Below are 25,617 nucleotides of genomic sequence, written 5' to 3'. Positions count from 1 at the left end.
TATCTTTTTTTTTTTTTTTGGTTCAGGTGCGGCCGTGCTCTCCCGTGCAGTCACACACGACTCAATGTTACGAAATACACCACTCAATGTTAAGAGAACACACCACAATGAAACACACCATAATGTTAAGAAACACACCGCAATGCATATTAGTGCATATTTGTGTGTGGTGTGTTTCTTAACATTGAGTGGTGTGTTTCGTAACATTGAGTGGTGTGAACCGCACGGGAGAGCACGGCCGCACCTGATATTCACTCTCTCTCTCTCTCTCTCTCTCTCTCTCTATATATATATATATATATATATATATATATATTTCAATTTTTTTGTGTTCACAATGACATTTTTCATTAGATAGTTTAGTCTTTAATAAGGGTGTGTTTGGTTTGCACATGAGAATCGGAATCGGTATGGTTATCAAATACTTGGTAAGGGTAATGGATTTTGGTGAAAGTATTTTGCACGTTTGGTAGTTGGGTAGAAAGGGAATGATTATTAATAGTTGGGGAAGAAATGAGGAAGGGAAATGAAACCCTTATTTAATAAGGGTATGATGTTTTCAATGAATGGGTTATTCCAAACCCATAGTAGTATTCTAAAAACCTGTTAGACAAATAATAACAATCACTTTGATATCCATACTTTATACCAAAACCTGTCAACCAAACGCACCCTAAATGTACAAATGCGGTCAACTAATTTATGACACCTAATAATTATAAGCTATTTGAGGAAGAGTTTTAGGAGAGGCCTTGCTAGCTAATGTACGTAACTACGTATGCGGCATAATTCACTGCTTAATATATAATGTAATCAATGTTCATACATAGGATTTCAAAATTAGGAATAGTACAAAGTTTGAAATTTTCAGTTTGAATCCAATGTCTTGATTTAATGCTTAATACGTGCCTAAATCTTAGATAATACACTTTATCAGTAATTCACTTTTGTGCAGTATATTCTTTTCACTTATTTTTCTTTCATATTTTAAACCAAATTCCTGCAAAAGACTGACTTGTTTGTGATATATAATTAGGGTGTGTTTGGTTTACACATGAGAATTGGAATTGATATAGATATCAAATACTTGGTAAGGGCAATGGGTTTTGCTGAAAGTATTTTGCATGTTTGGTAGTGGGTGGAATGAGAATAATTATCAATAGTTGGGGAAAAAAGAAGAAAGAGAAATGAAACCCTTATTTAATAAGGATATGAGTTTTTCAATTAATGGGGTATTCTAAACCCATACTAATATTCTAAAAACCTGTCAATCAAACAATAACAATCACTTTGATATCCATATCTTATACCAAAACTTGTCTACCAAACGCAACCTTAGTTTTCTCATCAGTTATTCTTTCATGCATCTCCATCACATATGATACTCACATTTATTTTTGTTAATAAAATTAGGGATGAGTTTGGTTTCTCTTCCAAGGATAATTAAATTCCAAATATAAATAGAGTTAAAGATTTTTTTTTCAAGGTAAAGATATATAGAAAACGATTAAAAAAATTGAAACTAGTAAAAATCTTACACAATAAAGAGATACATATATTTAAGTGCTGAAACTCCAAGAGCTCTTTAACAGTTCAAACTTCAAAGTACTCACAAGAAAGACCAAAATCACATATTCAAGAGTCCATAATTATATTGAAGGACGACTCAACCTTTGGTTGCAGTATTTGTTACGTAACTTTACCTACTAGCTAGAGAAGTAGAAAGTGCTAGCTAGAGTAGAAAGTTGGTGGAACTTGTGAAAAATTAACGGTCTTGTGATGGATTTAGGGATCAAAGTACAAGTAGTAGTTCACTATTGTATTTATTTGGAGAAACTCTGCTTAGTGAATTTCTATCCTTAATAAAAAAAAAAATCGTAGAGTGGAATAAAGAAATTACATCATTCTAGAATTGTTATAAAATCTCTCTTTAATTCTATCTGTATACTTATTTACTTTCTAGCATTTAACTTATTATTTGGTGTTTTTCAAACTAATCTTTAAATTCTACTGAATCACAAAACCAAAGTGTTAAAAATCTTTTACAAACATATATAGAACAAGATGGACACTTCCATTGTGTTTCCCAAACTTTAGAAAATCATCAAGATTATATTAGTTTTTTTCTTCTAATTAGTTATTAAGATCTCAATATAATACTTTGGTGTGTTGTTTAGAGATTAACCTGTCAAGTCTTTTAAAAATCTAATATTTAAAATATATATATATATATATATAGTTTTCAAAGTCTAAAGGGGGACTAACCCCCTTCTCACTAGATTTTGTTTCACATTCGGGACCAACAACTTATTTTACATGCACCATCAAAATTTATTTTATGCTATTATTCCTAACAATCTATTATCTCTATCTAGACCTCACCAATGGGTCAATTGTCCTTGGCTACCGGTTTGGTTTTCTTGACCGGTGGGTCTTATCCCATCAAAATGTTTTTCTTTTAAGAATTATTTAATTTTCTTCCACATGAATATAGAGGTACCCTCTACATTCCTTTTAATTTTAAAGTTTTTTTGTTTTTCTTGACCTTGTGATCTAAGTAGCATGGAATGCTCTTTCAAATGGAAGGTTATAGGTTTGAGCAGGTTGAGAAAGTAGCTAGTTATGAACAGATACAACATTGTAACAGAGTCGAAAAAGGTTTTGACTCTAATTGTAGAAGATACCATTTAAGTCCCAGGTCGGCACATATCATATTAATTTTTTATACAAAGGGGGGTTCGGACTCTCGATTTCTCTTAAGAGATGAGAGTGTACGACCACCCACGCCAACCAAGCTGGTTAAAATCATTTTCTTTCCTTTTTTTTTTTTTTGTTGAGTACAACTGACTCTGTTACAATATAGTATCTGTTCATAAAATTCTTTTCTTTCTTAATATGCTAAATATGCAATGTAATTTATTACATTTAATTTGGGTGGCGTAATAAGCGTTTGGGCCTAGTGTATGTAACTACTTAAGCGGCATAATTTACTGCTTAATAATGTAGTCAACGTTGCATACATATGAATATACAAATTAGGAACAGTAGAAAGCTTGACAATTTTACTTGGGACCCATCCAATGTCTTGATTTAATGCTCAATACGTGCCTAAATCTTATATAATACACTTTTAGTACTGTAACTTTTGTGCATTATATTCTTCCCATTTAATTTCCTTTCACATCACTTTAATTAAGCATATTCCTGCAAAGACTTGTTTGATCAATTACATTTATTTTTGTATCCATTGTCTTAAATTTTAAAAAGTTAATAAAAATTTACATGCATCTTGAATACTCATTTTTATTCATTTCACTATAGGTACTCACTAGTAGACAGCTGATTTTACATATTTTATATTTTGAATAAAGTATTTATATATAATAACACTTACTAAGTATATAATAAAAAGTGAATATATAGTCCACTATCTCAAATGTAGAATTTTGTAATTACTAAACTAAATATTTGACTTGACTGTGTTGCCCAATACGTACTAAACGATAAATAATAAGACACGATTTAATTTGTACATGGTTCAACTTCTTAGACCCAACTTAAACGTCCACCCATGCCTATAAATACCATTTTTCCTTCTTCAACTGACTTCTCATCACTCTCTCTCCTTCTACAATACATACAATCCATCATCATATACATACAAACTTACAAAACATGGCAGTCTCCAAGCTTGGTTTCTCACTTGTCTTCAGCTTTATCATCTACGTAACATTTGCATCAGCAGGCAGTGGTAGCTACAATGTCCAGAGCTATGGAGCGAAACCAGACGGTAAGACTGACTCCACCAAGGCGTTTGTGGGCGCATGGGCGGCGGCGTGCGCCTCCACCGCTCCGGCCACCATTTACGTGCCGGCGGGAAGGTTCTTGGTTGGGAGTGTGACTTTTGGGGGGCAAACATGCAAGAACAATGCCATTTCATTTCAAATGGATGGCACGCTTGTGGCTCCATCCGACTACAATAATGTGGTTGGAAAGAGTGGTAATTGGATCAAATTTGAAAAGGTGACCGGAGTTTCCATTTCCGGCGGAACCCTAGACGGCCAAGGCACTGCTCTTTGGGCATGCAAAAACTCCGCCAAGAATTGCCCTCAAGGGGCTACGGTACTTACTTTACGCAAATTAAACAAACTTCATCAAACCATATATATATATATATATCAAGAATCATAATCTTCCTTTTTCTAATTTTTGATGATGGCATATATATATATATATGTACAGACACTGGCGTTTTACAACTCAAACAACGTTGTTATTAGCGGACTAAGTTCACAAAACAGCCAAATGTTTCACATCCTCATTGACCGCTGCCACAACGCCAAGCTACAAGAAGTGAAGATCTCGGCTCCCGGAAACAGCCCCAACACCGATGGAATCCACGTTCAATCCTCCTCAGCTGTAACAATCTTGAATTCCCACATCGGCACCGGCGACGACTGTATCTCCATCGGCCCCGGAAACTCCAACCTGTGGATCGAAAACATCGCCTGCGGACCCGGCCACGGAATCAGGTCAAACGCATTCTTAAATTATTACATACGGAGTATTTTTTTATGCCATTGCGCACGGTGGCCTTTTCAGTTGAATATAATTAATTAATCTTAAGGATTGATTTTTATGTTGTCTGTGCAGCATTGGGAGTCTAGGTAAGGAAGAGCAGGAGGGTGGAGTACAAAATGTGACGGTGAAAACCGCTACTTTTACTGGCACTCAAAATGGGTTGAGGATCAAAACCTGGGCAAAGCCTAGCAATGGGTTTGTAAAAAATGTTGTTTTCCAACACGCAGTTATGTCTGACGTACAAAACCCCATCATCATCGACCAAAATTACTGTCCTAACCACCAAAACTGTCCTCATCAGGTCAATCGTGCATATATTATATTCCTTTAATTTGCTTGTTCCACCATCATCCTTAAAAACAACGAAAACAGAAAATGAAATCTCCTTTAATTTTCCGATGCTAATTAAACATATATGTTTTCTGATTCAATATCTCAGAGCTCAGGCGTGAAGATAAGCGACATAAAGTACGAGGACATACATGGGACATCAGCGACGGAAGTGGCGATGAAGTTCGATTGCAGCAACAGAGAACCCTGCAGTGACATAACGTTAGACGATGTAAACTTGATGTACAAAGATCACCCGGCTCAAGCCTCCTGCTCTAACGCCGGAGGGACGTCTTCCGGTTTAGTTACGCCGGCGAGCTGCCTCTAGGCGGTTTCAGATGGTTGTATTGAAGTAATATATATAATTTGTTGCTTATTAGTTGAGGCTAGCTTAGCTTGTTAATTGGCGTCTGAGTTTGCCTGAATTGGCCTTAGCTTGCTACAAATGTAATACTACATACATTTGCTTTTTGATTGATTATTGATTCAAAATTTGAAACCTAACACTTCTAATTGGGATTACAAATTTATATTTCATCTCATACCATACGTTTCTAATTAATTAGGATCATAATTTCAATAATTTAGACAAATTTGTGACATCCAAATACATGTAATATTAGAAGCAAAATTGAATTTTCATCTTTTATTATTACTATTACTATTATTATTATATTATATTATTTTGAAACAAATTGAATTTCCATCTTCAATGTCAATTGTGAATTGTCATTGGAAATCAAATCAATGACTTTGCTTTATGAGACGTCTTCCGCTTCTTTAACCCGGTCCACCCGGAGTTTAAGATGATGCTTCAAACATTAATATGACAGATCAATTGTGTGTCTACGTACCATAAAAATTTTAAAAAGAAAATGTGTACATATATTTAATTGGTGCGGAACACATTAATATTTCAAATTGAGAATAGTTCCACATAGTGGTATTGGTGGTACATACCATTGTCTTTAATTTCTTGACTTGTATTATTTTCCTTCATATCTTAGATGATTTAGGTTGGCCTGTGTGCCATTGTTTTGCTTTAAACTTGTGACTCAGTGTGGTTGCTTTAGGCATGTGTGTCATTGTGTTTACTGTAGGGCTATGTTTGACAAACCTAGTTGAAAGCTAAAAAGCTATAAGCTCGAAGCTGAAATTTAAATAGTTGTTAAGCCTAGCCGTTATGCTTAAAAGTGTTTAGTAAAATTAACTTTTGGATAAGTTGATAAATGTAAAAAGACTAAAAAGGACATATTCATAAAATTTAAATAGTTTTAAATTTAAATAGGTTTGTTTAATATTAAAATATAAAATAATGAAATCAATATATTTTAATAAAATATAAAGTAAGAACATATATTTAAAAATATATAAAGTAAAACAAAATGTTTATAATTCATAAAATTAGTTCATACAAAAAATTATTGTTCAAATGCAAATGTTAATTTGAAATTACAACGAAATATATTGAAGAGAAAAGGTCAAAAGAGTTTTAATTGGAATGGGTAAAGGATGTCACTTATTTAAAATAATAAGGATGAATGTGGAAAAAAGTTAAGAAGCTACTAGCCTATTTTTGAAAAACTATCTAAAGTAGCATTTTCAAAATAAGCTCTTATTTTAAGCTACTAGCTTATTTTGAGAACATTACCAAAATAGAGCTTATAGGTTATTTAGACTATGTTTGGCAAACCTAGCTGAAATGGTAGCTGAAAGCTGAAAAACTATAAGCTCGAAGCTGAAATTTGAAAAGATGTTAAGCTAGCTGTTATGCTTAAAAGTGTTTGGTAAAATTAGCTTTTTGATAAATTGATAAATATAAAAAGACTAAAAATGACATCTTCATAAAATTTAAATAGTTTTAAATTTAAATAGGTTTGTTTACATATTAAAATATAAAATAATAAAATCAATATTGTTTACATATTAAAATATAAAATAATAAAATCAATATATTTTAATAAAATATAAAGTTAGAACATATATTTGAAAATATATAAAGTAAAACAAAATGTTTATAATTCATAAAAGTAGTTTATACAAAAATTAATGTTCAAATACCATACAATGTTAAACTGAAATTACAATCAAACATATTCATGATAAAAGGCTAAAAGGGTTTTAGTTAGGTGGGTAAATGATGTCATTTATTAAAAATACTAAGGATAAAAATGGAAAAAAGTTAAAAAGCTCCTAGCTTCTTTTTAAAAAGCTACCTGAAGTAGCATTTCAAAATAACGGTGCAAACGTCTCTAAGTAACGGGAGGACCACAGAAGGTCAAAAATTGAAACTCGGAGGATTACAAAATCCAAATTAAAAGTTTAAGACTATAAATGGCAAAATCATCAAACTCGAGGGTTCTTAGTTGGTATTAACTCTTGATATTAATATTAAACATATCACTTTAATTTACATCTACCACATACACTACTTTTTATATACTCTATATAACACATCGGATTGCAGATCTAATAGTATTATCAAGGCACCTTAATGATAGTCATCATCAATTACAACATGATATATCTAAAAATATAATAAATGTAAATGAAGGTTATACTTCTGGCCTCATTTATGCCTATTTTTTCCGTTAAGTTTTTTTGTACATTATGCTATAAAAATTGTACTACATAATATTTTGGACAAATATACCCCTACCGTTATAACTTCCATTATCTTTTCCACTATTGTTACTATGTACATGCATGCACCATATATTTTCTTATCTTCTTCAATAATAATAATAATATATATACATTAAATATGCCAAAAACCTTGTGGTCAAGCGGCATAGCTGTGGCCCTCCAAGTGAGAGGTCACAGGTTTGACTTTGTGCCTCAGATACTACATTGTCATAGAGTCAATAGTATTAAAAAAACATTAAATATTAGAGTTATATGTTAGCTATTTTTTAAAATATAAATATTCAATTTATAAAAATATTTTACATTATTATTATTATTTTTATTTTTATTTACTATATTAAAATTCAAATAAATTTAAAATTTTAATATAAAATACTAATATTGGACACCTATTTTTTGCGTATCGCGCGTAAGAAAAACTAGTAAGTCAATACGTATGGTAAAATTTTTACTCGTGTAATGTGTATAGTATTACCTCTTTTTTTTTTCTTTTTTTTTTTAGTGCGTTGCACTGGTGTCTATAGCATCCGAGATACAGTACAATTAATCAAGCTAAACCTCAATTAGTCTCCGGCAATTTGAGACAAATCTCCACGTACTTCTCTTAAGACATTGTTACATGTGCATAATTTTAAGCATCCAATTCAAACTCTTAAATGACTCAAACCTCTTTACTTTATATGTAGTATGTATTAGTGTATTACTTTGCTAATAACAAAAGCTACGCAAATATAGAAGGGACTAAAATAGATAAGTGAATCAAACTTTTGACCTAAACTAGTACCTTACTTAATTCATGTGCTATTATTTTTAGCTCTTAGCTTGGTTGACTTTTTTTTCCTCAATGTGATTTTGCCTAATTCAAGGCTATATTTAGGGCTGTCAAGTAGGGCCGAAGCCCGCGGGCCGGCCCGCAGTGGGGCGGGCTAGGGCCTCCAAAAAGAAGGCCCGCCAATTAGCGGGTCTAACGGGCTTTGCCCGCGGAAGCCCGCAGCTCGCGCGGGTCGCGGGCCGGCCCGCGGGCCATGCTATTAAAAAAAATTAATATGCGGGCCGGCCCGCGGGCCATGCTATTAAAAAAAATTAATATATATAATTAATTATTAATTATGCTATTAAAAAAAATTAATATATATAATTAATTATTAATTATAGATGATATATATTATGTTGTCTGTTCTGTAACTGTTGCCCTAAATTCCTAATGTATAATAAAATGTAGGAATGTTTTTACTTTGTTTATGTTGTTTCCCTTGTTTGATGCGTTATTGTGTTCTATGTTTTTATAATTTAATGATTTTGGTGGTTTTTTAATTAGTGGACTGTGAACAGTGTGAAGTTTGTTATATTATATTAATCTAATATCATATATTTTATTTTAAATATTATTTAATATATAATTTTAGATTTTTTTAATATTAATTAGTAGGCCCGCGGGCCAGCCCGCCAAACCCGCAAGCCCGCGCGGGGCGGGCTTGGGTTGTATACTTCCAAGCCCGCGGGCTTCACGGGCCGGCCCGCATAAGCCCGCGAAAATAAAAGCCCGCAGCGGGCCGGGCCTAATGGGGCGGGCCGGCCCGCTTTGACACCCCTAGCTATATTATTGAGCAATTGAAGAAATCAAATTGTTCGTGCATTATTCGCACATGCAACTCAGATGTTACTTAGATAATAAATTGCAAGTAAAGACGCAAGATTGAGACTTGAATTGACAGTTACTATGTAAGAGTTAAATCTAAAAATCTAATGTAGTGAGCTCATTGTGAGCACCATGCAATGGTCTTCTCACTTAAGAGGCGGTTAAATTACTGTGATTTACCTTTTCACGATTTTGTGGGCTCTTAGGGCGAGTGATGTGAACCAATCAAATAAAAGGAATTTGGTAACGTAACGTTATCGTAACTAGTTGAATTAACTAATCTCGTTGTCTGTTGACTTTCTGCTGCTTGTGCTGTGGATATATATACAACTGTCAGCATTTCTGCCCACATTGCCCCTTTTGGTTTTTCCATACGAATTAGGCAATGGCATGAAGCATGCCTAGGGTGCTGCTAGCTAGTAACATGCTTAGTATCCAAACCTCAATGATTTTCAATAATTTCATTTTGAAACGTAATAAACAACTACATAATCATGACTGCAGGGAATGTTTTAGAAGAACAACGAGATTTGAAAATTAGGGTTAGTAAGAAAAACGAAGGACAATACACATGCAACTTAGTTTAGTTAAGGTGATATTTTCTCATAACCTACATTTGAGGATACAATATGTTTTGAATTTAGCATGGTTTAAAAAAATGTAGTTGACGTATTTAAGCTAGACACTCTAAAAAAAATAAATCCACTAGTATAAAACAGCTAATCCGCTACTGTTGTAAATGACTTTTTGCGAATATTAGGTCGCATAAAGTCTTGGACTTATTAAGTACAAAAATAAGTCACGTCGTAGATGAATTAATAAATAGCGTAATATGAAATTATTCATGCATTTAGGTTAATTGAGTTAATGGTTTAATGTTTGACATGCATGATACATTAAACTTATTTAGAATAGAATAGGAACTAAATAAAGATGTATTTAAAATGAATTGACTAGTGTAATACTGAATATATATGATCATTGGTCACTCTTAAAGTTAATAAATTAAAACTAGGGATGAAATTTTAATTATATATAATCATTTGGTGGATAAACACTTATATAGTTATATATGGTTTGCTGCAGGTGATAAATTAAGATTGGGTTTGAAATTTGTTCTTGCTTTTTCATCTGGTTTGATTCCACTTGTTCATATTATTAATATAATATATAGTATTTTTCTTTGGTTGGACAAAGACTTGGAGGGTTGAATCTAACATCCATCAATCGAAATGCGTTGTTGATTGCTAGGCAAATATAAAAAAAAAATAAAGTTGTATTTTTACTATAGTAGCTATAATTTTTGGTATAATGGTAAAGACTTAATATTGACCATTCATATTAGAGCGGGTTATGGTAGCAGCCCCAATGCTGTGATGGAATTGTTAGGCGGATGATTGAATATAATATACTATGCAACTATAAAGAAGTAATATTGTACTTGTGTCTTTGTTTTTATAATTTTGGCGTAGTCCGTGTTAAGCGGTTAATCTTGTCTTGTTAAGTTATAACTTATACATAATAATAATAAGCAAAGCAGCAAAGGATATATATATGATATTATACCCTAAGGTGATTCATACATAACTACATAAAGAAATGAATTGAAGGTGCAGCATAGAATGACAGATAATGATCAATTGTTAGTTAAACATTGACAAATGATAAACGATACACATGCACATGCTGCGCTGATGAGAACAATAAACTGGACAATAATAATTGCGGATGGATATATTGTTATTGAATACCCGAAAATATACAGTATTTACGAAAAAATTATTCATAGGGATACAAAGAGTCCTAATCAAAATAGAAATAATAAATGATAATATTCCTAATAATATAGGGAGAAGGAAAAATAAAGTCTAGTGTGCCTAGAATACACACTCCTAATAATATAATGCTTATATCTTTGCATGCATGCATGGTTTGCTATAAATACCCTCTTCCCTTCATCAACTTCTCACCACTGCTCCCTCTCTCTCTACAATACATACAATCCATCATCATATAGTGATATACATACAAACATGGCTGTGTGCAAACAATATTGTTTCTCACTTGTCTTCATGACCTTTTTGTACGTAACATGTACACTAGCAGCCAATGCTCAGTACAACGTTGAAAGCTATGGAGCAAAACCCGATGGTAAGACTGACTCCACCAAGGCCTTTATGGCCGCATGGACGGCTGCCTGTGCCTCCACTTCCCCGGCCACCATTAACGTCCCGTCGGGAAGGTTCCTGCTTGGCAGTGCGATCACATTTGGAGGCCAAACATGCAAGAGCAAGGCCATAAGGTTTGAAATAGATGGAACAATTGTTGCCCCATCTGACTATAATGTTATTGGAAAGGCTGATAATTGGATCAAATTTGTAAGGGTGAGCGGAGTTTCCATTGTGGGCGGAACCCTAGACGCCAAGGGTGCTGCTCTTTGGTCCTGCAAAAGCTCCTCCAAGAGTTGTCCAGATGGAGCTGGGGTACGTACACAATCTTCAACCATATATCTAATGATTTATACTAGCTATTTTAGGTTTGGTTTTTTTTTTTTACTAACTTTTGGTAAATACATACGTATTTACGTACAGACACTGGCGTTTTACAACTCAAACAACGTTGTTATCGACGGACTAAGTTCACAAAACAGTCAGAAGTTTCACATTCGCATTGAAAGCTGCCATAACGCCAAGTTACAAGGAGTGAAGGTCTCGGCTGCCGGAAACAGCCCCAACACCGACGGAATCCACGTGCAGTCGTCGACAGGTGTAACAATCTTGAATTCCCACATCGGCACCGGTGATGACTGTATCTCCATCGGTCCTGGGAACTCCAACTTGTGGATTGAAAACATCGCCTGCGGCCCCGGCCACGGAATCAGGTCCGTCAAATTAAAAACATATATTCTTAAACAAACAATATAGTTTCATTCCATTATATTGCGGCCTTTACTTTACAAATGAATAATCTTTTAATTAAGGATTCTTTCTTATATATATATATATGTTTGTGTGCAGCATTGGGAGTTTAGGTTGGAAAGAGCAGGAGGCTGGAGTACAAAATGTGACGGTTAAAACCGCTACCTTTACCGGCACTCAGAATGGGTTGAGGATCAAAACGTGGGCAAGGCCAAGCAATGGATTTGTGAAAAATGTTGTTTTCCAACACGCAGTAATGTCTAACGTTAAACACCCCATCATCATCGACCAAAATTACTGTCCTAACAACCAAAATTGTCCTCATCAGGTCAATCATAGTTAACAACCTTGCTGATTATGATTCCGAATTCCATCCGATATGATATGATGCTAATTAAACATGTTTTATATATGATTAATTATGACAGGGCTCGGGCGTGAAGATAAGCAACATAAAGTATAAAGACATACATGGTACATCAGCGACGCAAGTGGCGATGACATTCGAGTGCAGCAAGACACAACCGTGCCGTGGCATAACGTTGGACGATGTAAACTTGACGTACAAAAATCACCCGGCTCAAGCCTCATGCTCTAACGCCGGAGGGACGTCTTCCGGTTCCGTTACGCCGGCGAGCTGCCTCTAAGCGCTTCAAAATATACATACACACATGCTTTAATTTTCAGATGATTGAATATAATTGAAGTAATTCATATAATTTGTCACTTATATATAGTTGAAGCTGTTGGCGTCTATGTTAGCCTCATTTGGCTTTACGTCTATACGTACAAAAATGTATATACTCACAATAATACTATATATACGTTTGCTTTTTCGAATAATATATTAATATAATTGTAAAATTTGGAATCAATACTTTTTATTTGCCTTTCATATCATATTACAATATACATATGAATAACTTACCCATATGTACTCGACCGCAAAAATTGTTAGTACAATGGCACGTAGTTCATGTATCAAGTAATAGAGTACTAAACTACAAAACATAAGAGATGAATAAAGCTAAAATGATAGGCCCTGTTTGGTAAATAATCAGTCAATTTTGGCTTATTTGACCACTATTAGTTGTTTGGTTAATAAGCTTTTTGTAACTCCAAAATGCTAAAATTCAAAAGGCTACTCAAAACAGCCTTTTCAATTAGCTTTTTGAGAAAAGAAATTATACCAAACAGTTATCAGTTAATAGCTAGTTTATCAAACAACTTTCTACAATCAGCTAATATTATCAACAAATCAAACCTTCTAACCCAAACAGCCAACTCAATCAGCCAACAACCATTTACCAAACAGGGCCATAGTCTCCTTGATCTCGTTCAAGTTACAAGCAATAAGGGAGAAAATTTCCTTCACATGCTAATTAATTCCATTATTTACTGATTTTATTTTGTGATGACTGATTAACTAATTATAGGAACCTTGATATGAAAATTAATTACAATACTTTAGAGCAATCACATTATTGGTCAAGTTTTCTGCAGCTTTTAAAAGAGGAAAAATAAAAGTGGTTGTTAATTGGCAACTACCCAACAACTGTATGCGTCCACTAGGCAACATTGGTGAATGCGCACCATCACCTTAAAAAGAAAAGAAAAAATATTTACAAAAACTTTAATTTGGACGGAAAATCATGTTAGCAAAAGAACCTCACCAATCTCTCTTCTCTCTCCGTCACACAGAAAAAAAAATTGTAAAAAACCTAAATTTCATGCGAATAGTGTTACTCTTATATGTTATATATCATGCAAACCAGAGTATACTTAATTCAATGGAGTTTCAACATATATCATGCAGAATATACTTAATTCAATGGAGTTTCATTTAGAGATCATACAACTTTTCGAAGGATATGACTATATGAGGTATGTTCATATAAATGAAGAAATTAAATAGTAATAATAATGCAATTGTGACGCAATGGAGTATATATGACGATATTTTTGTAACTAGTTTAGTTTTAATTTGGTGTGTGTTGACCTACGCAATATAATATTATAATGCCGATGCTGAGTCAGGGTGTGTTTGGTTGACAGGTTTAATTATAAGGAATGAGTATCAAAGCCATTGTTATTGTTTGGTTGACAGGTTTTTAAAACACTATTATGTGTTTTTGATTACCTCTTAATTGCAAAATCCATTCCCTAATAAAATAAGGGTTTCATTTCCCTTCCTCCTCCTCTTCCTCAACTATTTATAATCATTCTCATTCCACCCTACTACCAAACATGCAAAATACTTTCACCAAAACCTATTACTATTACCAAGTATTTGATACCGATTTCGATACCGATTCCAATTCTTATATGCGAACTAAACACACCCTCAATATTTTGGGGCACCAGAAAGCGTTTTGGTTTTTCCATATGAATTAGGCAGGCAGACATAGCCGCATAGGTAGGGTGGTAATAACATGCTCATTACCCAAACCTCAAACATTTTCAACACTTTCATATTGAAACATAACTAAATAATAAATAATATAAAACTGAAGGAAATGTTTGAGAAGAAAAACAAAGAGTTGAAAAGTTTAGTATGATAAAAGGAGGACAATACACATGCAACCGAGTTGATATAAATTAAAGGTATAAAGTTGATTTTATTTTTTAAGATTAAACATTAAAAAATAAAATGGGCTCATTTTTTGACCTACAACCTCCAGGCCTTTTTATACCCAAAAAAAAAAAAAAAAAAAAAGGAAGAAGAAGAAGAAGAGTCTCTTTTGGTCGTAAGACAGGTTAGACCATGACTAAAATGCCGTAATACTTATTCTGAAAAATATAATAATATAAATTATAAATAAAGTGTTTGTTAATTATAAGGAAAATTGTAATAGTTTTTTAGACAAATACAATACTTTTAAATCAAAGTGTAATATTTATGGTTGAATAATTTCTTAGGTGAGCGGAGTCAGATTGCTTCAATCTTTGTTCCAACTTATATATCTTCATCAGATAATTGTGCTGACCGCACCTATGTAGGCTCTGTCATCCTCGTCTCCTTGAGTGCAGATATCTCATATCTTCTATTACTGATTGTGAGATTCAGTACCTTTGTAGAGACAGATATCAAGCCGCCCATTACCTTGCTAAAGCAAATGAAGCTTGGTTATATCATTCGGAATGGTTTGATATACCACCGGACTTCATAGTCACTTTTGATTAATATTAGTTCGAAATTTATTGCTTCAACATGTCTTATTACAAATGATGAGGATCCGTAATACTGTCTCATAAGTTAGGAATAGTAGAAAGTTTGACAATTTCACTTGGGAGTTGGAACCCAATGACCAATAATGTATTGATTTAATGCTGAATATATGTGCCTAAATCTTAGATAATGCACTTGCTTCCCATCTAATTTTCTTTCAAAGTTTTAACCAAATTCTTGCAAAGACTTGTATATATGGTCAGTCTTCTAAAGAATTCTTTCATATTTTTGTATTCATTGTCTTAATTTTTTAAAAATTAATCAAGCTAGGGATGAAAAATTAAGGGTGTGCTTGGTTGACAGGTTTTGGTATAAGGTATGGGTGTCAAAGTGATTGTTATTGTTTGGTTGATAGGTTTTAGAATACTACTATGGATTTGGAATACCCCATTAATTGAATTAATAATCATTTCCATTGCACCCTACTACCAAACGTGCAAAATACTTTCACCAAAATCCATTATCCTTACCAAGTATTTGATACACATACCGATTCCGATTCCGATTCCCATGTGTGAACCAAACACACCCTAATTATATGTATTTCATGGATGCCAATTTGTTAAATCTAAGCCTTTAATCGTATGTCAAAAATTATAACTAGTATGTAGTACAATTTTATTTTCTTGTACTATACAATTTCTTCGCGACCTTCGATGGCCAAGCCCAAGACTGGTTCACCTCCTTGCCCGAGAGGTCCATCACGGCCTTTGCTGACCTCTCGGGACAATTTCGGTCATATTTTGCAAGTAGTATCCCCAAGAAGAAGCAGTTCGCCAACTTGTGCAAGTTGGATCAATAGAGCACAGAAACCCTAGCCGATTATCTATCCAAATGGAAAAAGGAAGCAAGGTCGGTCGCAAATTTTGATGAGAAGGAAACCATACCAATTTTCACCAGCAATGTCTGATCGGGTCATTCCACTGCGACCTCGTCCAAGGTCCATTTTGATGAGAAGGCAGATTGTCCGTCCCACTGGCGCTAGCGACAAATTATGCATAACAATACTAATCAGCACATCTATTTACTTAAAAAAAAACAAATGGAATATAATTAATAGACTTAAACATAAGATCCGCTTGCATAACTGTACTGATGAGGTGGAAGATTATTACCTCAGCATGCATTTTAGGTTGGAAATCGAAGTTGTTAACTTAGCTTGGTAGATGCGGCTTTTTGGGAGTGAGATGGATCGGAGCGTTATCCAAATCACCAATTCAATTTCAACATCAATGTACTTACGTTGGGGAAGGATTCCCAGAGGAACTTGGAGCTTTTACGATCGGTAGTTGTTTGATGTCAAGCCATATTAGACAGCCGCCAAGCCGACGTCGTTTGGGCCTGTGTGTGTGTGTAATTTTTTTTTTTTTTTTTGAGAACAAATTTTTTGTTTTAATTTAATTTTAAATTCCATTATTCTAAAGTTTCAGCCCAGCTTTCACCGCTATATCGCTCTCTCTGTCGCTCTGCGCCTCTGCCTCTGCCTCTGCGTCTGCGTCTGCGTCTGCGTCGCCACTTCCCAAGTCGCCGGCTTCCCGGCTTTCGTCTTCAATTCTATAACCGACCCAATGGAGTCGAGTTTGGACCCGCTAGCTGCGGGTCAGTCGGAACACATATCAGGAACCTCGTTATTTCACCGGAGAATCGATTTCCATTTGGCCCGCAAATCATTCAATGGATTTGGGAATTGCAGTGGAGGGTTTCGCCTCGAGACGCTCAACTCCACTTCCAATTCAGCTTCGGTGCCCGGCAAAGCTCCTGCCCCGCCCAACCCTCCCTCCAATAAGGGCAACGCCAACGATGGCCTAGACTTTGATCCGGAGCTCAGCCTCAACATCACATTCAGGAAAATTATGAGAATTGTTAGTGACTTCACTAAAATAAGATATACTTAGCTTTTGCCTTTTCTCACTGTACTATGCTTCATAGCCTTAATTTATTAGTATGTACACATACATATACTTCTTAAACTTATTTAGATACTCCGCATATTTCTGGCTATTTGTATATTTTGGTTGTTTCTTGTTATCTTTTGGTTCCCTCAATACTTTCAAGTTCTTTTCTTTCATTCTAAATAATGAATTTGTTTACTTTATCTACTACGGAATAAATTTTATTATGCTGAGTTTTAGTTATTTGTTTTTTAAAGCAATCACCACCATTGCTATTGAGAATTTCTTTCAGTGGCTAGCAAAAATACAGGATTTTAGTCTTCAAAATTTCTGCCACTTACTTCTTTATGGAGGATCTTTTAAAACATTTTGAGCTACAATCTTATGTTCTTTTTCCTTTCAAGATCTGATTGTAGAGATTTTACAGATTATTTGAATGAATCCTTTTGCTATTTGTATTCATGTTTCAGGGCGCTGGCTTAGAAAATCTTGGAAATACTTGCTTTCTCAATGCAGTCTTACAGTGTTTGACATACACTGAACCTCTAGCAGCATATTTGGAAAGTGGGAAGCATCAAAATTCTTGTGAGTGTTTCTTTCGCTTTCCCACGTATCTCCATCATTTTTCCCAACCCAAAACAAAATTGAGAGCTTCATAAGTAGGAATAATGCCTGACCTCCTCCTAATCTGTGGAACATGCTGCACCTAACTTCCCCATGGCTACTCCAGCCTTCCTACAATTGCTAAAATGCTAAAATTTGAATGTAGGCAATGGTGCTTCATAAAACGGTTTTCTATGTGCCTTAAATGCTCTACAGTTCTTGGTTGCCAAGTGGCTGAACTGGTTGCTAGGTTTTCATACAAATTGGCAGGTTGGATATATTATAGTATATCCACCTCCATGCAAGGTTTGATACTATTCACAATTGAGCCTGAAGAAAATACTTATGCCTATTTGATGACATGTCAAGATTATCCTAGATTTCTAAGGGCAGCTGAATTAATATACTGCTGTATTTTGTAGTCATTAAAACACACATACTCACATGTTATAGCAACCAAATAATGGAATCTAAATAATGTGTTCTGTTTTAATCTTTGATTCTCACACTTTAGAGTTGTGAATACTTGTTTTTTTTTTAATGATAATAAACATTGAGTGGGCACTCTATGATTTTAGCAGTGTTGATCTGAATTATAATTAACTGCAGAAAGCATTGGAGTGAAAACACAATGGATTTATAGATGCTGGTCTCTAACCTTCCTTTTTTCGGTTTTGATAAATAGATTTTGTTGTTTTTAACCCTTAACTTGCTTACTCTTTGCATACTCATCCTTCTTAAAAAAGATGTCTGCTTGATTTTTGAAGGTCGTAAAGCTGGGTTTTGTGCTTTATGTGCCATCCAGAGGCATGTGAGTCGTGCTCTTCAGGCAACAGGGAGAATTCTTGCGCCAAAAGATCTTGTTTCCAACTTGCGCTGTATCCTCTTAACGGCTTATGATGCATGAACTTCTTGATTTTTGCTACTTAAGTTTGTGAGGGTTTTTGTTGGGTTTTTGTTGGGTGTTTGCATTTGATTTGTGGGTTTCTGTGTTTTTCTGTTTTCTTTTTATTTTGGTTTGAATGTCACTTGTTAAAGTTGCACAATGAGTTAAGCTTGATATGATTATTGAGCAATTGAATTCAAGGGTGCTGGATATCTACTAATTTGTTGACTACAAATGGCCACAAGTTTAAAGAATTACTTTTGGTACTTGTGGCCAGTAGCTTTGAATGTTTGGAGTTAGCCTTGACTATACATAGGCATATCTCGGAATTTTCGCAATGCTAGACAGGAAGATGCACATGAGTATATGGTGAATTTGCTAGAATCAATGCATAAATGCTGCTTACCTTCAGGAGTTCCCAGTGAGTCTCCTGGTGCTTATGAGAAAAGCTTGGTCCATAGAATGTTTGGTGGCCGCCTTCGCAGTCGGGTAAATTGTTCTTGGTTGCTGTTATCTCTCTTATTTGAGGAATTTTTAAGTGACTGAGGTTCACTGCCTCAACTGTTAACCACATGGTTTAGATTTAGCCAGAATAACTGTTCCTTTAGCTTTCCAAATTCCAAGAGAAGTTTGTCTTAATCTTAGCTATATGGTCAACAGGTGAGGCCATGAATCCATCACTAGAGAGATTCCCTTGTTTGAGTTTATTAGTGGTCTTACTAATTTGGAACTATTCAGAAATAGTCTCTCTGCATGATATTTTATTGAATCTGCTTGTCAGAAAGCTGTGCTTGTTGCATTTTGTCAACTAAAAATTTCAATCTACTAATAACCGTTTGCAGGTGAAGTGCATGCAGTGTTCCTACTGCTCTGACAAGTATGATCCCTTCTTAGATCTAAGTTTAGAAATAATCAAGGCAGATTCTTTATACAAGGCACTGGAACACTTCACTGCCCCAGAGTTGTTGGATGGAGGTGAAAAGCAGTATAGCTGTCAACAATGTAAACAAAAAGTCAGGGCTCGTAAGCAGCTCTCTGTTGACAAGGCCCCTCATGTCCTTACCATTCACTTGAAGCGGTTTGGTTCACACTTACCTGGGAAGAAAATTGATAAGAAGATTCACTATGGTCCTGTTTTGGATTTAAACCGTTTTATGAGTAGCCCCCATGTAAGTATGACTATCTTTGTTATTGTCGCAGTCTTAAATCCAAAATTGTTCTGGCATATAAAACTACATTTTAAAATAACATGTTTGCATGTTTTGTTCTTGTCAAACTGCATTCCTTATTTTGCATGTTTTCATCTCACCTAGCTAAAAATAGAGCTAGTTTGATAATTTTTTAATTATTTCTACAGCTAAAACAAAATATAATTTTATTTTTACTGCCATATTAGACAATTTTGACTGTCACAGTGTCAATATATATTCATTAATACTATTTTTGTTTATTAAAGTGTGATAGATGTTAATCTCTTCTCAATTTAAAATCTAGTTTTTTGTCCAAACATACATGTTTTATCATATTCTATGAAACAAGCCAGGTGTTTCTCATGTACTGTTTCTAACCATTAAAAAAAGTTTCTATGTTTTATTATTTATTTATTTATTTATAATTTCATTGTTTAATGCCTTTCAATCATCTAGCACCTTACCCTTACCTGTTACCTGAACCCCTTTAAATCCCCCTGTTTAATCCCCACCCCATGCCTACCATGTAAACACCAACCCTGCATCCACCTCACATTTTGTGATTTGCCCCACTCTATCCTTATGACTTCTACCTGCTCCACCTGGACATACACCTTGCTTTGTCCATTTCCAAGCTCCCCTAAGTAATCCCAATTTCAATTAGATCATGGCTGTATGACATTGGTTTCAATTAGACCCCGAATCGATTTGGCAAATGGGTAATGACAATTTTTGTATTTCCTAAGCATACATACAAATATATATATATATATATATAATATTTATTTATTTATTTTTAAATACGTTTTATTCTTTATTATTCTCTCTCTTGCCTCACCCATTTTGGCATAATTGTTTGCATAGTCCTCTCCTTCTAGACCAATTCCCTTAGCACCTCAAATTCACATTATGTGCTTTCATTAATGTTTACATTTGCAAATATTGCAGACTAGTGATTTGAAATATACACTTTATGCTGTACTAGTTCATGCTGGCTGGTCCACCCATTCTGGCCACTATTACTGCTTTGTTCGCACTTCTAGTGGGATGTGGTATTCCCTTGATGATAATCAGGTATAGCAACAACTTTAGCTTTCTCTTTCCTCTTTGATGGTATTTGACTTGAATTAAGTATACTACTTCTGTCATATAGTATACTTGTGATAGTTTTGGTGCCTCTGTTTCAGAAACTTGTATGATGAGTAGCTTCTTTCTCTTTAAACTGTCCTGTGTTTGCTACCTGCAACTGCGTATGTGGGTTTTCTAGTAGGATGGCTTCAGTTTTTGTGAATGTTTCATGCTAAGGATGTAAGTGGCATTTCAAGTAGTGTGAACAATATAAAATTTATCTCCAAGTATCACATTTAGACCATCAGTTTCTTGATGTGAACGTTGACTTGTCGAGAACAGTGAAGATCAACATGATCTCACATCAATTTACAACTTTGTTCCTGTATTCTTGCCTGTTCTGTATAAATGAGTTAGGCTGCCTAGTCCATATACTGGCGTACTGTTAGGGTCTACTTCACGGACAGAAGAATGAAGAACTGGTTCCTGTATTCTTGCCTATTCTTTATAAGCTGGGTTTGCTTGAGACCTAAAACTCCCTTAGTCCCCTTTTGGGATTTAAAATTCTTCTTGCCATTAATCCAGTAAATTCTCCCTTTTTATTATAGGGAAAATACAAGACTCCAATAACTAATAATCACTTCAAGACTAGATAACTAGTTAATACAAAGACTTCTAATTGAATCAGATATTTGGAACACCTAACGGACTAAGACAACTAACTATTAATCAATTTGAATATAACTAAAACATCTAATAAATAATTGATAAAAATATTTGTTGCCTTCCTGCATCATATACATGTCCACAGCCTGCATCATGTTCCTGCAATTTATGACGGGATTTTTATTCATTTCTTACATGGTTTGACACTTTGACATGATGTGGCTTCTTCATTTAATTTTTAACTTCAGTTTTTAGAACTATGGCCTGTGTTTCATAAGCTATTTTGTTATCTCTGATCTGATTATTTGAGTAAATATATATCATTTTTATATTCCATGTTGTTGGTGTTATACACTACCACTCTCTTCAGAGACTTTTTAGCAACTAGACTGTAATTGATTTGGTTCTGATGATTATCTCTTTACCTTCTTGGATAGACATAACATGTCATTGCACTTGAAAAGAGAAGTTTAGAGTCTATAGATAGTACTTGCATGCTTCAATTAAGAGATTATGATTCCAAGAACATGCATCTTCTATGCAATGAATAGGTCTTCCAGGTGAACGAGAGAAAGGTGTTGGAGCAAAAGGCGTACATGCTTTTCTATGTTCGAGATAGGAAAAGTACTTTGCCTAAGAGGCGTGTTGATGTTGCACATAAAGACAGCAATTTAATAAATGGTGTAGGAATTAAAGAGCATAAATGTGGTTCAACAAAGGAAGCTTCAATAACTGCTGGAATATGTTCGCCTCTAACTGCTACTTTGGGTAATGTCTCAGATGGAACTCATAATATTTTCAGAGTCCCAACTGCAATGACGAGGCCTATTGGTTGTGATACAGATGTTAGGACGAAAGATGTAAATGCCCCAATCTCTGCTGTACTTTCTAAGTCGAATAGTACCGTGGATAAAGATTCAAGTGGCTCTATTGTACTGCCGTTAAGCTGCAATGAGGATGTAATCAATGAAAAGGATTCAAGTGACAACTCCAGTCACAAACCAGACGATGACAGTATACTTAAAAAATCTTTAGCTAGGTGTAGCAAGGGAAAAAGTGTTTCTGGAAAGGTTAGCTTCCCTTTCATCCATCATCCATGTTCAATTCTTCTTTGATGAGTTTCAAAATTTTTATTTTCTTTTTTCACATATCTGAGATATTCAATATCATGATTAGGTATTGGAACTTAGTGAGCAAAAACTGAAAGAGGCAGGCCAATTAAAGTCCAATCAGGAATGCGGTGACGATACTCAGGTATGCCATGGTATTTGAATGTGCATTTGCTTAATTCTAAATGTTAAAACAAATATAGAAAATGTTTTCCTTATCTGTTTGTTGTGGAACTGTGTTTCAGATTCACGTTTTCTCCAAGGGAAATGGCAATGAGACAAATGGTTATGTTACAAGTGAGATTGGATCTGATATATTAGTTACACTATCAGACCCTTTGAGGACAAGCAAGACCATACCACTGAAAGCCAATGGGAAGACCAACATGAAAGTTAGAAAGAAGCCTTTCAAGTCACATATCACCAGCATGCATCTTAGTTCCCTCATCTTTGGTACTGCATTATATGTGAGAAGGAAGAGAAAACAAAAACTTAGAAAACATTGCATTTCACATATCAATAATAGGAGTTTGGAGTACTTGAATGGGGAACATGCACTACCAAGCAGCCTTGGTCCTACTTCTGAGCAAGCAAAGGTTTTGACTACCAGAGTTTCGCTCCATAAGAAGATATTGACGTGTGTCTCTGATGTAGAGGTCTACAATTCAGGTGTAAAAGGTCAACTGGATACTGGAGACTTGCAAGGTAGAATGGTTAATGAAGTACCTAAAGAGAGAGCAGGGAATGTTGAAACTGTACTGATGAGTGATAAGCAGCTTGTAAAAATTAGTAGCTCCACCTCATTAGGGAATAAATTTGATGTTGGAGAAACTATTGGTCTCAAAGATCTAAAGCAGAGTGGTCTGATGAACATGCTCACCAGAGGATTAGAGGAGACAACAGGTCAGTTATTACTTTCAAGCACTTACTCCACCTCCATTACCTTTGTTGAAGCTGTACAAAAATTGATTTAACCATAGCTATAGGACTGACTTGTTTTGTATCTTATGAAGTCGTACGTTGGGATGGCAAACAAATTTCTCCTTTGGACGTTACTGAACCAGGAAATGAGTGTGTCAAAATTGGCTACATTGGGGATGAATGGTGAGTTCCATTCTTGCCATATAAACAAACATTCTATGACTATTCAAGACCATCATATTCACAAGTCTTAACTCTTAATTCTTGTGATATTATTAGCTTGAGTAGGAACCATCCAAACAGATTATATCTATTAAGTTAATCTGTTGGGTCATGGGTCCTGCCCTGAAAGAAATCCCTCCGTGAAAACATTTTTCTTTGGAGCAATTGTGTGATGGCTTAGACAATTTTTTATATTTATAGGTCCTATATATATCTTGTAATTTAATCTGTTAATACCATTTCTGTGCAGGGATGAGCATTATGATCAGGGTAAGAGGAAGAAGGTAAGGAGTTCCAAACTCAACTTTGATGGCCCAAATCCATTCCAAGAAATTGCAAGCAAAAAGGCAAAGCTGAAGAGAGCAAAGCTGGCCAATCAACCGATTAGAATATGAGTGAGTTTAAAAGTGTGTGTAGACATTATTCATGGAGGCAACATATTGTGGAGGCTTAAGAATCTAAAGGTGTCCACCCCAGTTTTGTATGTTGGGGAGTTACCAAACATTCATCAGTGTGTAGAGTTGGAAACATATATGAGCATCTTGTCTGAGAAATCTGCCAAAGATTATAGCCCATTTTGCAGGTTCATCTTTTGGGCTAATTTTTGTCGCTGTTTAGTGAAACCGTTTTTTTTTTTTTTTCCCTCCCCATCCTTTTCTTCACATATCCGAGTTTTTTTTTTCCTCCTGTGACAATAAAGCAGTGTGAAACTTATTGAATTAATGCAATTCAACAATTAAATTTAAAAAGTTACAAGGAGTGGAGATGTCGGCTCCCGGAAACAGCCCCAACACCGACGGAATGCATGTGCAGTCGTCGATAGGTGTAACAATCTTGAATTCCCACATTGGCACGGCAATTTATAGCATGGACTAGGGTTTACATAGCATTGTGGACTTTGGATCAAAACAACTATGTATAGAATTTATACTCGAAAAAGTACATAATTTTATTACAGAAAATACAAAAAAATTATAACAAAAGACACATACACATGTTATATAATTACTTATTTTTCAAATTTGATTTAGGTACAAAATTTGTGTCTATAGATACAGAATTGCAAAACACCAAGATACAAAAATTCATAACATAATATAGTTACTAATTTGTTTCAAGAGTTTTTTACACATTTAGTCTCACGATTATAGTGGCACTATGTTTTGTAGTTTAGTACATACTCTATTACTTGATACATGAACTACCATTATTGTACTCACAATTCTTGCAATCGAGTACACATATGGGCAAGTTATTATATCATATGTATAAGTATGAGGTTGTATACTTGTATATATAATATAATGAAGGAAAAAAAAAAAAAAGGAAAAGGAAATTGACTACGAAAATAGGGGAAGTACAATAGCCAGCTGCATGATCGATTAAAAGGATAATGAATTGCAAAAATAGGAGATGAATAGATAAAATATCAATTTTTCATTTCAATTACAAGCAATAAGGAAGACAATCATACTAAAATATAAATTTTCCAACTCTCTATATTAGTGTTGTTTAGGTTTCTGACGCATCTAATTAATAGAAATGGACTTTTTGATTCTCGATCTAGCCCCAAATTGAAATGAATTTCACATAAAATAAGTTACACATTTATTATTATTTAAAATTTATTATACGTCAAACACAAGTTGAAGAAGAGGATGAGGACTCACGTATGTGACAATAATTAACATTGATGAAAATTAAGGGTGTGTTTGGT

The 25,617-nt window shown here is 34.5% G+C and overlaps 4 protein-coding genes across 7 annotated transcripts in view; 3 read left to right on the top strand and 1 right to left on the bottom strand.

The window, feature by feature from the left end:
- LOC116031004 (putative pre-16S rRNA nuclease) overlaps positions 1 to 25,617 on the bottom strand; it is a 518,904-nt gene that overhangs the window by 325,376 nt on the left and 167,911 nt on the right. The gene's annotated exons all lie outside the window — the stretch shown is intronic.
- Positions 3,658 to 5,239, top strand: LOC116030995 (polygalacturonase-like). Its single transcript, XM_031273417.1, has 4 exons — positions 3,658 to 4,122; positions 4,243 to 4,532; positions 4,654 to 4,882; positions 5,021 to 5,239. Exons 1-4 carry the CDS (start codon positions 3,676 to 3,678, stop codon positions 5,237 to 5,239), a joined length of 1,185 nt encoding a protein of 394 aa, XP_031129277.1. The 5' UTR covers positions 3,658 to 3,675.
- LOC116030993 (polygalacturonase-like) lies at positions 11,163 to 12,989 on the top strand. Of its 2 annotated transcripts, XM_031273414.1 has the most exons (5): positions 11,163 to 11,498; positions 11,580 to 11,679; positions 11,788 to 12,077; positions 12,214 to 12,442; positions 12,543 to 12,989. In XM_031273414.1, the coding sequence occupies exons 1-5, from the start codon at positions 11,230 to 11,232 to the stop codon at positions 12,759 to 12,761; spliced, it is 1,107 nt and encodes a 368-aa protein (XP_031129274.1). In that variant the 5' UTR covers positions 11,163 to 11,229; the 3' UTR covers positions 12,762 to 12,989. The 2 variants fall into 2 exon arrangements, with proteins under 2 accessions (XP_031129274.1, XP_031129273.1); XM_031273413.1 differs by having other exon boundaries at positions 11,163 to 11,679.
- On the top strand, positions 16,775 to 24,543 carry LOC116030971 (ubiquitin carboxyl-terminal hydrolase 23-like). 2 transcript variants are annotated; one of them, XM_031273379.1, is made up of 12 exons: positions 16,775 to 17,205; positions 17,706 to 17,820; positions 18,606 to 18,716; positions 19,041 to 19,213; positions 19,567 to 19,893; positions 20,863 to 20,988; positions 22,200 to 22,416; positions 22,492 to 22,718; positions 22,825 to 22,902; positions 23,003 to 23,660; positions 23,771 to 23,861; positions 24,151 to 24,543. In XM_031273379.1, exons 1-12 carry the CDS (start codon positions 16,912 to 16,914, stop codon positions 24,293 to 24,295), a joined length of 2,562 nt encoding a protein of 853 aa, XP_031129239.1. In that variant the 5' UTR covers positions 16,775 to 16,911; the 3' UTR covers positions 24,296 to 24,543. The 2 variants fall into 2 exon arrangements, with proteins under 2 accessions (XP_031129239.1, XP_031129238.1); XM_031273378.1 differs by having other exon boundaries at positions 22,200 to 22,718.

Source organism: Ipomoea triloba, chromosome 9 (assembly GCF_003576645.1).
Source record: "Ipomoea triloba cultivar NCNSP0323 chromosome 9, ASM357664v1".
Taxonomy (NCBI): Eukaryota; Viridiplantae; Streptophyta; class Magnoliopsida; order Solanales; family Convolvulaceae; genus Ipomoea; species Ipomoea triloba.
This window is presented reverse-complemented; position numbering and strand designations above follow the sequence as displayed.

Bases quoted from the DNA above. Each gene is read 5' to 3' on its own strand.
- LOC116030995 (XM_031273417.1), top strand. From the start codon at position 3,676: ATGGCAGTCTCCAAGCTTGGTTTCTCACTTGTCTTCAGCTTTATCATC. The intron at 4,533-4,653 runs GTCAAACGCATT...TTGTCTGTGCAG, and splicing joins GGACCCGGCCACGGAATCAG to CATTGGGAGTCTAGGTAAGG. The intron at 4,883-5,020 runs GTCAATCGTGCA...TCAATATCTCAG, and splicing joins ACCAAAACTGTCCTCATCAG to AGCTCAGGCGTGAAGATAAG.
- LOC116030993 (XM_031273413.1), top strand. From the start codon at position 11,230: ATGGCTGTGTGCAAACAATATTGTTTCTCACTTGTCTTCATGACCTTT. The intron at 11,680-11,787 runs GTACGTACACAA...ATTTACGTACAG, and splicing joins GTTGTCCAGATGGAGCTGGG to ACACTGGCGTTTTACAACTC. The intron at 12,078-12,213 runs GTCCGTCAAATT...GTTTGTGTGCAG, and splicing joins GGCCCCGGCCACGGAATCAG to CATTGGGAGTTTAGGTTGGA.
- LOC116030971 (XM_031273378.1), top strand. From the start codon at position 16,912: ATGGAGTCGAGTTTGGACCCGCTAGCTGCGGGTCAGTCGGAACACATA. The intron at 23,661-23,770 runs GTCAGTTATTAC...TATCTTATGAAG, and splicing joins AGGATTAGAGGAGACAACAG to TCGTACGTTGGGATGGCAAA. The intron at 23,862-24,150 runs GTGAGTTCCATT...ATTTCTGTGCAG, and splicing joins GGCTACATTGGGGATGAATG to GGATGAGCATTATGATCAGG.